The 12,322-nt window shown below is 38.7% G+C and overlaps 1 protein-coding gene across 2 annotated transcripts in view; it reads left to right on the forward strand.

Annotated features, from left to right (window-relative positions):
* MAOB (monoamine oxidase B) overlaps positions 1-12,322 on the forward strand; it is a 124,403-nt gene that overhangs the window by 39,693 nt on the left and 72,388 nt on the right. For both annotated transcript variants that reach the window (XM_057717750.1, XM_057717749.1), the window contains 2 exons: positions 1,377-1,471; positions 2,874-3,011. In XM_057717750.1, the coding sequence (XP_057573733.1) occupies positions 1,377-1,471; positions 2,874-3,011 (233 nt within the window). The remainder of the gene's footprint in view (positions 1-1,376; positions 1,472-2,873; positions 3,012-12,322) is intronic.

The following is a 12,322-nucleotide window of genomic DNA, read 5'->3' on the forward strand; positions in this document are numbered from 1 at the left end:
TTGAGAGATGCGATCTCTGAAAAGGATGGCTCTGAGGCCCCATGGAAAGCAATACTTGTAGTGGTTATGGAAACGGACACTGGAGCGAAACTGCCTGGCTTTTCTGCCGCCTCATTATGTGACCTTGGACACCTCTTTGTGCTTCAGTTTCCTCAGCCATAAAATGGGAATATCAATAGTACCTTTTTTTATTGGATTGCTGTGAGTATTCACTGAATTAATACATTAAAACACTTAGAATATCATCTCAAATGTTGTGAGCACTGTATGAATATTAGCTCTTTTTATAGGAATCTTTTCTTCTCACAGTAGTAAGATCTAAGAGTCCCAGAACTATTATTTTTAAAAGACAAAATAGAAACTGTTTCATTTATCTGTAAGGCACAGCATCTTGGCATTGCCTTGATTTTGTTTGGTCTCATAAAGCAAATGAGTAAGGTATTTGGAACTGAGCAAATTCAGTTCATCATGGAAAGAGCACCAGATGTCTGAGAAAATACTTACAAAACTCTGTAAGTTAAAGATGCAGAATTTTAAGATCTGTGAGATCAAAAACTACCTCCAGGATATACTTATACTAAAACTACATATTCGAGCTCTGCACTAAGCTTTATACTTTATGAAAAGTTACTGAACTCACTGGGTAAAGTTTTTTGTATATAAATGTACCTCAGTAAAACTGTTTTTTTTTAAGTTGAATTCATGATGGTGGGAATGTAGTAGGCATACAATAAGTATTTTTGACTATGTTAATAGTTGAATGAATGAATGGAGTCATTTCATTCTTCAGTGATGGGTCATGTGGGGAATTAGGACAATTAAGTGGGTTGAATTTTACGTCCTTGGTTTTGAAACTTCACATCAACTTCCAAAAGTTCAATTTTAATAGTATATCTTAGGTCCTCTTACATGTTTTGAAGGCCAACTCTCCCCCTCCTCCCAAATTTACCAGATTTTCAGATTTGCCTTGAGAATGAAGTCAATGGCTGCATTTGGTCCTGGGTTTGCTTGGGCTTATACATTTCTCTTTTGTGTGGCTTTGTGTTTTCTTTCATGTTGTCAAACACATAATAATGTAATTTAGTCTTTAAAGATAGACATTTTGATATCGTGACCAAAGAAGTTTTTAAGATTTGAGACGTTTACCAAGAATGAAATCCCTTTTACTCTTTCTAGATATAGCAGTTGCTTCCCCAGACTTGGAATCTGGGTCTCTATTGAGAAACCCTAGCCACTAGTAAGTCGAATAAGTTGAGCGTGACGATAAGCTATGTGTATGAGCTAACGTGGACTTTTCTTATTGGCTGTTAGCATGAGAAGCTTATCTGGAGTCCCTGTAGAGTGTTTGATGGATTTCTTCTTGTATTTTCTCCCAGGTATGGCAGCAGCCAAACTACTGCATGACTCTGGCCTGAATGTGATTGTTCTGGAAGCCCGGGACCGTGTGGGAGGCAGGACTTACACCCTCAGGGTAAGACAATGAGGATCGGCTGGAGAAATGTGACACTGAAGCTGAGTTTCTTTTTTCTTTCTGGAAGTCTTGAACTTCATTTGACTCGTTTTAAGAGAGTGAAAATTACTCTGAAACACTCTCCACAGCCTCTCAGTTTGCTTCCTTTTCAAGTCTTTCTTCTGTCCCTTTTCTCTTCTCGCCTCGTGACACTTGGCATTTGCCCAATAAATGATTGTACATATAATTAGGTGTTTGAAATACTTTAGTGAATAAAACAGAACTCCCTGCCCTTGTGAAATATATGCCCCCCACCCCCTTTTTTTTTTAGCGGAGGAGCTATGCAATAAACAAACAAAAACAGAGAAAGAGGACCTGCTCTGGTGTCCCTGACTATTAGGAATCCAGTTATGTTTGGACGTGTTCAAACTTAAGGAGTTTTTCTGGTCACCCTTTTTCAAAGGTTGGTCCTTAGTCATTGCAAGTGAAGTTAATTTAGAACCATACGAGCAATTTCTAAGGTTAGAATTAGGACCAAATATCCCCTAATGCTATCCTTCAAATGTCTGGATTAGCAGACCACAAAAGAAGTGGTCGTTTCCTGGATGGGCTTAGAGTTTATCATACTAAGTGAAGAAAGTCACACAGAGAAAGACAAATATCATATGATATCGCTTATATGTGAGAGAATCTTAAAAACTTCTTAGAATCTTAAAAAATGATGCAAATGAACTTACAAAACAGAAATGGACTCAAACATAGAAAACAAACTTGTGGTTACCAAAGGGGATAGCGGAGGGAGGGATAAATTAGGAGTTTGGGATTAACAGATACACACTACTACATATAAAGTAGGTAAACAATAAGAACCTACTGTATAGCACAGGGAACTATATTAAATATTTTCTAATAACTTATAATGGAAAAAAAGAATCTGAAAAAGAATATGTGTGTGCGTGTGTGTGTATACACACACACACGCACACACACACACTGAATCACTTTGCTACACACCAGAAACATTGTCAATCAACTATACTTCAAAAAAAAGATCATTTCTCTTCTTGCTTTTCTTCTAGCATTAGGTGCCTCAGAATTAGCCTGAAATGCTAAGTAAAGAGAAATTCATCAATAATTCATAGCTTACAAATCTAAGCCACTAAAACCCAAAGCATGTTGTGGTATGTCCTGAGAATGATGGGGTTCAGAAGTCTCTTGCCTATTTCAAGTTCTATCAATGTTGCTTTAAATGAAGGAGGGATTCAACAACTGCTAAGCTGGGTGAATGAAGTAGAGTTGAGAACGGAATTCAATTTTCTATGAATACACCTCAAGGTGTGTTTAGAATCTGTGAAATGTCCATTTGTCTTTTTTATCTTAGGAATAACGTTTTCACAAATTTTTTTTCCCCATGGGAAAACAGAACCAAAAAGTTAAATATGTGGACCTTGGAGGATCTTATGTTGGACCAACTCAGAACCGTATCTTAAGATTATCCAAGGAGCTCGGATTGGAGACCTACAAAGTGAATGAAGTAGAGCGTCTGATTCACCATGTAAAGGTAAGCCTGGACCAGCCTTTGAAGGATCTGAAGATGTCTCTGTAGGTATTTCCATGTACGAATTCCAGATCCTCCCCTCAGACAATCTCCTTCATCCTTGAATGAAGCAATGTATTTTATAAGTATATTTCAACCAATCTGGGATTTTTTTTTTTTTTACTGTTATCAAAGGAAAATTCTAAACCTATTTGGGAAGGCTATTGATGAAGTGGTATTGCCCATTTGATAAAAAGTTTAACAAAACCAATAGAGAAAAAAAATTGTGATTGATTTATTAAATACCTCTATTAAAATAACTGGGGCTCTTTCATGTGATACAAAGACCCATGTATAGTTTTAATGCTGCCCTAGACTTCACATTATAGAGTATTTGCAATATGTCTAATGTAATATTTTGAAATTTGGTCATTATGTCCTATATATAGGCTAAACTCACTCTCTTTTGGAGATTTACATAAAAGTAGGTCAAGTCTCAAATTCCATCTTTTGTGGGGAAGCTCCATGGATCTCCCCCAAATTCCTGTGAGTTTCCTGGGTTTCCAGTTCCCATGATCATTTGTGGCTCGTGGTTCTTGCTTTCATGATATTTATGCTTATTCACATTCGTGGCCTGTGATGCTCTTCTTTCCTTTGTTCTATGTCAACCTGGGTTCAAATTCACCTCTTTATCTTGATTTTCTTCAGACCACCCCAAGCAGTTGTGTACAGCAGACTTGACTGAAGTTTTGAACAGTGGGGGTGAGGGGTTCAATTGCAGAAACATAAGCAACTTAGAAATGAATATTCGACATTCTAATTCTAATAAGCTCTTCAAACAGTGTGCCCCTGGGGATTTCTTACTGGCCACATTTCTCTGTGGATCCTGGTCTCCCACCATGTTTCTGCCTTTAGATGCTTCTCGCATCTCGCTGATCCTTGTTTTCCCAGCATCATTGTCTTGGTCCAAAGTGTCACTGATGTTCTCTGACAAGCAAAGAGGCACCTACCCTGGACGCCACTCTGAAGTCCCTCAGAAGGATGGGCAGAGGTTTTGAATTTCAGTCTTTCCTCTCTCTTCCTTATTTGCCTCTGTAAGTGGAAGCAAGCAGTATAGAGACAAGTTCCTCACCAGAAGAAACCATGCCCTCAGGAGACAGAAGAAACTCGCAACAGTTAGTTTTGATTTCCATCACAATGTTGACACCTGGATGTTATTTGTGGATGATAGTATCAAGGACAAATAAGAGACTGTACATTGTGAATCATTTAATAAACAGGAAATAAACATCTATCTGATTTGGTATAATGTGGGTAACATAAATACATAAATGTTTTGGTTGACGTTCAGATTTTCTTTTATGAGCCTTTTCGCCTTGCTTCCCTATGTGTCTAGAGGAAAAAGAGACACAAGAATTAGAAATGAAAATGTAGCATGATTTGTTAAATATCCATCAGTAACACTTAGTAAACATCCTTCATTGCATTCCTTGCTTTTATATGTAGGTCATCTTGACGGATTTCTTCTGTCTTCCTTGTCCTAACATTTAAGACTTGCAGAGACTGAATTCCCAGAACACTAAGATCTCTTTCAAGTTTCTCCAGACAAAGGAGATGACTAGAAATTATATTCACTTTTCTGTCTTTGTGTGGGCAGGGTTTCTTGGCAGTCAGGAGCTATGTTCAAGACACTGTTTTTCTGGAAATCTTACGGTCGACATTATGTTCCTTGTTTGAAAGAGATTGATCACAATCATCAATTGTGGAAACGATGTTATACTTGAATTGTTCAGAGTGATGGCTGAATAATGATCCTTTCTCAAGCTATTTTGTATAATCCACATGCAGCTAAGAAAATATTATTAAGCAATATCTCTGACTTGATACAGAATAAATACATAGGTCAACATTGCTCTTTATGAAATTCAAAATAAATGTTATTGCTTTTTAATTATTACAAAAAGAAAGCATGTTTATTGTAAAAATATAATAAGAAAATGTGGCTAGAGAAAAACAATTTTAAAAACCCTCCAATAATCCTATCTAGAGAAAATCACTCTAAAATATTCTTTTGGTACATAGATTTTCATGTTCCTGTATTGCTGTTTTCTGACCTCTGCTGGAGGAAATCAGAAATATCAGTATACTTAAAAACATTGTATTGCAGGTGACATGATATTATACATAGAAAACCCTAAAGACTCTACCAGAAAACTGCTAGCACTAATTGATGACTTTAGTAAAGTAGCAGGATACAAAATTAATGCGCAGAAATCTCTTGCATTCCTATACACTGACAACAAAAAAGCAGAAAGAGAAATTAAGGAAACTCTCCCATTTACCACTGCAACAAAAAGAATAAAATACCTAGGAATAAACCTGCCTAAGGAGGCAAAAGACCTGTATGCAGAAAACTATAAGACACTGATGAAAGAAATCAAAGATGATACAAACAGATGGAGAGATATACCATGTTCTTGGATTGGAAGAATCAACACTGTGAAAAGGACAACACTACCCAAAGCAATTTACAGATTCAATGCAATCCTTATCAAATTACCAATGGCATTTTTCACAGACCTAGAACAAGAAATCTTACGATTTGTATGGAAACGCAAAAGACCCCGAATAGCCAAAGCAATCTTGAGAAGGAAAGTTGGAGTTGGTGGAATTAGGCTTCCTGACTTCAAACTATACTACAAGGCCACAGTGATGAAGACAGTATGGTACTGGCACAAAAATAGAAAGGAAGATCAATGGAACAGAATAGAGAACCCAGAGGTAAGCCCAAGCACATATGGGCATCTTATCTTTGACAAAGGAGGCGAGAATATACAATGGAAAAAAGACAGCCTCTTCAAGAAGTGGTGCTGGGAAAATTGGAGAGCAACATGTCAAAGAATGAAATGAGAACACTTTCTAACACCATACACAAAAATAAACTCCAAATGGATTAAAGACCTAAATATAAGGCCAGACACTATAAAACTCCTAGAGGAAAACATAGGCAGAACACTCTATGACATACATCAAAGCAAGATCCTTTTTGACAAACCTCCTAGAATCATGGAAATAAAATCAAGAATAAACAAATGGGACCTAACGAAACTTTAAAAGCTTTTGCACAGCGAAAGAAACCATAAACAAGACAAGAAGACAACCCTCAGAATGGGAGAAAATACTTGCCAATGAAGCAACGGACAAAGGATTTATCTCCAAAATATACAAGCAGCTCAAGAAGCTTAATACCAAAAAAGCAAATAACCCAATCCACAAATGGGTGGAAGACCTAAATAGACATTTCTCCAATGAAGACATACAGATGGCCAACAAACACATGAAAAGATATTCAACATCACTAATCATCAGAGAAATGCAAGTCAAAGCCACAATGAGGTATCACCTCACACGGATCAGAATGGCCAGCATCACAAAATCTGGAAACAACAAATGTTGGAGAGGGTGTGGAGAAAAGGGAACTCTCCTGCACTGTTGGTGGGAATGTAAGTTGGTACAGCCACTATGGAAAACAGTTTGGAGGTTCCTTAAAAAGTTAAAAATAGAACTACCATATGATCCAGTAATCCCACTACTGGGCATATACCCAGAGAAAACCATAATCCAAAAGAAGCATGTACCATAATGTTCATTGCAGCACTATTTACAATAGCCAGGACATGGAAGCAACCTAAATGCCCATCAACAGATGAATGGATAAAGAAGATGTGGCATATATATACAATGGAATATTACTCAGCCCTAAGAAGGAATGAAATGGAGCTATATGTAATGAGATGGATAGACCTAGAGTCTGTCATACAGAGTGAAGTAAGCCAGAAAGAGAAAAACAAATACCTTATGCTAACTCATATATATGGAATTTAAAAAAAAAAAGGTACTGATGAACCCAGTGAGAGGGCAAGAATGAGGATGCAGATGCAGAGAATGGACTGGAGGACACAGGATTGGGGGGTGTGAAGGGGAAGCTGGGACGAAGTGAGAGAGTAGCATAGACATATTTACACTACCAACTGTAAAATAGATAGCTAGTGGGAAGTTGCTGTGTAACAAAGGGAAATCAACTTGATGATGGGTGATGCCTTAGAGGGCCAGGACAGAGAGGGTGGGAGGGAGTCGCGGGAGGGAGGGGATATCTGGATATATGTATAAATACAGCTGATTGACTTTGGTGTACCTCAAAAGCTGGTACAAGAGTGTAAAGCAATTATATTCCAACAAAGAGCGTAAAAAAAAACATTGTATACATATGCATGTGCATATGTGTATATGTTTGATAGACCTCTTACTCTCTAATTCTCATCCACTAATGAATTTATGAAACAAAGGCTTTTTTCAGTCTTGATGAGGGTGCTTATCTGACCTCTTTGTGGTCGTATCCAGCGAAGCGCTACATGATAATAAATTACAGTAAAGACCTCAGAGCTAAGAAGTCCTCCCCAAACAAATATTTGTTCTCCACCATCATCATCTCCATGTCTTTGCTCATATGTTGTTTTTCTTATTTTGAACCTGCAAAAAGCATCTCAGATGGCTCCATCCATTCCTGGAATTATTGACCAGAACTCTGACATTTGATCTCCTACTACCTGCCAAAGAATATAGTTCAGAAATTTGCCTCCTCTGTCATGGTAGGCAGTACTTTGACCATTTGGACATTACTCTCTGTTACTTATTTCAATAACTATTGTTCCCACGTGCAAATGATGGTTCAGGCAAATATCTAGTATATTTGTGCCTTGTTTCTTCAGCGGATCTGCATGTATTTCTCAACCCCAAACCTGAGAATATCAAGAGTATGAAAAGTATGTTACTTCTCATATTGTCAGATCCTGTGATTCAAATCAGCCTGCTCAAAGACTCTGTTTTTTCAATTTCTTACATGGTCGTTAAAGGAAGACAGAGTTTGATGTGCAGCCTTAATAACACTGAACTAAGGAATTGGATATGATGGTTGGAATTGAAACCGGTGAAATGGAGCTACTCACAAAAGGAGGGTGGGGGAGGTGCTACAGCATCCCATGATAGGATAGCTATCCAAAGGAAAGGAGTGTTTTTCAAGAAGTGAGGACTCCCAGTATCACCAGTTCTCTGATAGTGCTAGAAGAAATGGTCTGTTGGGAGATGTGTTGTGCTCATAAAGGCCGCCTAACACGCGTGCATCAACCCCTGGTGTGCTGTGATGTGCAGGGAATTTTGCTGTCTGCTTCCGATTTGCCAGAAATGTTTCTATCTACTGAGTGGCATTCATTTTTAGTACTACAGTAGATCTGTCTTCTGTTGCTAAAATATGGTTTCCCAAACCTTGTTTGTGAATCAAAGATGTGATACCAAGCTATATTGGGATTTAATTAATCAGTGGGAAAAGTCATCGCTTTAGCTCAAATCTATATAATTTAGAAGGTATTTTCCGCACTTCTCAAACCAGTGACACAGTCCTTTATGCTTAGCAATTATTGTGAAACATCTGTTGAAGTTTTTAATCTGTTTCACAAATAGTCATGCCAATTTCTGCTAGGATTAGTTTAGAAGGCAGCTGTTTACTTGCCTTGGAAGTGACTTGTGAAAAATGTTCCCTTTTAAGGACTATCTCATAATTAAAAAGAAGATAAAAAATATAAACCTCTTAAGGGATCTTGCTGTATTTTGACTTGTGCGTCTTCCTCTTTCACCGTGTGTGTGTGTGTGTGTGTGTGTGTGTGTTTCCATGCTCACATGTGTGGTGGTTTTGTTGTTGCTTGGTTTTTGTTCTTTTGGATTCTTACTTTGAAGGAGTTGGAGAAAATTATGAAGTTTGGTACAATTTAGGCTATTGGCAAATAGAGTTCCTCTGTCTCAGAAGCTATTGTAAGTCTGAAATTTGGATCTAGTGTCTAGTCAAAGCATGAAACTGCTTTAGGCCCAAAGGCTGAACCGTTAGGAGTTTGGTGAATGTAAAGAGGTAGTGTGATTTAAACTTAGGAGCCCAACTTCACACTGATCATCATTTGCAAACTTCAGCTATCAGGAGAAACTGAGAAAAAAAGATGCTCTGGTCTTAGTCTACTTCCCAATGAGCAGAAGTCAAGCTCACTGTCAAAGTCCCTTTTGTGTTGTATGTGGTCAACTTCAGTGCTTGAAGAGGCCAATGGATGACAAGCCATCTCTCAAATATATTGCCTGCTGGTTGCTGCTACAACTGCTGTTGCTCAAGCAGCCTCGTGGAGGAGGTACCATTTGGCAGAGCCCTTCAGTTTGTTGAGAACTCTGAAAGCCAGTGAAAAAATGCAGTACATCAGGGGTCCCCAACCCTCGGGCCACAGACCGGTACAGGCCCATGGCCTTTTAGGAACCAGGCTGTACAACAGGAGGTGAGCGATGGGGGAGCAGCGAAGCCTCATCTATATTTATAGCTGCTCGCCATCATTTGCATTACCGCCTGAGTTCCACCTCCTGTCAGGACTATGGTAAGTTGTATAATTATTTCATTATATGTTACAATGTAATAATAATGGAAATAAAGTGCACAATAAATGTAATGCGCTTGAATCATCTCGAAATCACTCCCCTCCATCCCGGTCTGTAGAAAAATTGTCTTCCACAAAATCTGTACCTGGTGCCAAAAAGGTGGGGGACCACTGCAGTACACAAAAAGCACATAAACGCATAAAGTGAAAACTAGATCTCTAACGATAAGACCAGTTGAGTGAACTGCTTGGAAGAGATCACTGTCTCTCAGTGCTGGGGAACAGCAACAGAATTAGAGGCGAAATGTTGAAAAAGAAAATATTCAAAATTTAGTTTTGTTTGGCGAATGAAAACTGTCCTATGGTGTAGGACCTCAGCATCTCCCAGAAATCAGCGGACCGGGAGTGTCCAGTCTTCTTCAGACTCTTAGTATCCCCTTCTGCATGCTTCTCCCTCCAATTCTGTTAGTCCAGAGAGGCCTGGATCAGAGTCCAGGGTGTATGTGTTTCTTTCATGATGACAGAAGAATCCAGGAACAAGTTAGACAAAATCATGTATTTCACCCAGGAACCGCTGCCCCTTTCACATGAACTTCACATTTGCCACACAGAGCTCACTGGTTCTGAGAGTCTGCCCTAGCTGAGATGGGCTTCCTGAACCTTCTATTCCACCCCCACCCCCACTCCATTCCATTTACTTGTTGGAAACATATGTCTTATCATCATGGGAGATTCCCCCCGCCCCAAATGTGTTGAATAGTAATTTCCTCTTCAGCAAGTGAAACCTAGTTGTCTAGCGATCATTGTGAAGCTTGTGTTAAGTTATTCTGGAAACCAAAGTGCTCATTTGTGTTCTTTAGAAAATACAGGCAGATTTTCAACATGTAATCATTTGCTGAAAATGATGCTTGCAATGGCTAGATGTGGAGCAATATTTGAGGGATATGAGATGAACTTATTCTAGGCCTTCAAGGCTTCCTTTTAGAATTTAAAATACGATAAAATCTGTAAACGTATTCTCCATGTGCAAATACACACACACACACACACACACCCCTGGATAAACTTGACAAAAACTAGACTTGTGGGTAACACAGAGTTAGTTTTAAATTTTACTGCAGGTGAAGGGTAGAGAATGTGTGAGAGTATACTTATGATGGTGAAATTCATGAAAGGAAACAAGCCTGTCGCTTAAATCCTGTGTGAAATTTTATAGCCTCTATACCATGTCATCATGGGGTATGGCCAGCCAGGTAGTCCAAAGGAAATGCAATGACACGGGCTCAGCTCATCAGAAGATGGTGACTCATAAGGGTGATCATGTAACAGGTGAAAGCTTCGGGAGCCTGTAGGGATTGGCAGGAAGTACAAGATGGCCTAAAATGTGTTAGCCTACCTTGCCGTACCCTCACAGAGCCCATGCCTTTCTATTCGCCTCTGCTTCAACCAGTAAATAATACCAGTGGTAACGTTGCTCTGGTATGGACATCTAGAACCTTGCAAGAGCTTTCACACATAATGTCTTATTTGGACCTCACAAACGTGAGTCCCAAATAACTAGAAGTTATTTGGCTGTGCACTAGAAGTTTTGTCCCCATTTAACAGGTGAGAATGTAAAGGCGGAAGGGATTAATTGCATATGGCCAGAAGCGATGGAGTCAGAGCATGAACTGAGGTGCCAAGAGCTCGCTGTCCTCAGAATGGGAGGCTTTCTGTCATTTCCTCCTGAGCCCCAGCCCCTGGCTTGTTCACCTTCCTTCCCGCCAAACTTACACTCTCACATCTTGGAAAAACCCTGTTCAAGGTCCACCTTTCCTTAACATTTTCTGCAGTTGACTCCATGATTCCACTGACTCCGTCCCAAGTCCTGTATCCTCCTCACTTTCTTGATTACATTTTCTAAAAACCTGTTTGGAGGTAGGAAGAAGTCAGCTATTTGTACTTTAAGATTACCCACCACCACCACACACACACACACACACACACACACACACACACACACAACATATTTCGTTTATGTTTGACATTCTTGGGTTCTTATTTTTATACTTTCACATAAAGAAAGTTTTAGGTTTGCTTTTTCACTTATAAATATTTCACAAGTATTTTCCAGTGTCATTGAAAGCTCTTTGTAGATACCATTTTAATATTCTGTCACAAGAACATTCTGTAATATAGTGGATATTTTGCCAATCAGTTACTATTAAGCTTCCACACTCTATTCAAATCATCTAACGTGTAATGCACATCTAATATAGTTGGCTACTAGGCAAGGCATAGGGCTAAATTATTGAATTTGAGGCAATTTGGGGTAAAGTCAGTGTGGGATTTGTGCGATCAAAGATTCTTTTAATATGAAAAAAATAAACAACAAAAAAAGGAAAAATGACTAAATAAAATAAAGCAAAAAAAAAAAAAAAAACAGATTTCCATGGCACAGTTAAACCAGGAAAAGACAGCAGCCATAGATCATAAAATTTGAGAATTGATGACAAGAAAGTGTTTCCAATCCTGGCTCTTCAATCCCAGAGCTACACCACTGCTGAAAGCAAACATGTTACAAAGTCAAAAATCAGTAACAACTCCAACCATTTCTCTTAGAGATGCAGGGTTGGTAAGTACTTGGTCTGCCTTTCCCAGTCATCTAGGTGACAGTTTTGCCAATGCTTTACCAGTTTCTCTACTTTTCAATCCTGTGCCATTTCTTTTCTGGGGACCTGTATCCTGTCCACTACACTAATGACACACAATTTAAAATTTTGTCCTAGCAGCACTCCACTTCGAGGTATCATCAAATGATGACTCCAAATAAAGAACTAAGGAATGGATCAGCTTGGATGAAATTGGCGCTGAACATTAAATACGTTTAAA

This window comes from Hippopotamus amphibius, chromosome X (assembly GCF_030028045.1).
Source record: "Hippopotamus amphibius kiboko isolate mHipAmp2 chromosome X, mHipAmp2.hap2, whole genome shotgun sequence".
In the NCBI taxonomy this organism is placed as follows: domain Eukaryota; kingdom Metazoa; phylum Chordata; class Mammalia; order Artiodactyla; family Hippopotamidae; genus Hippopotamus; species Hippopotamus amphibius.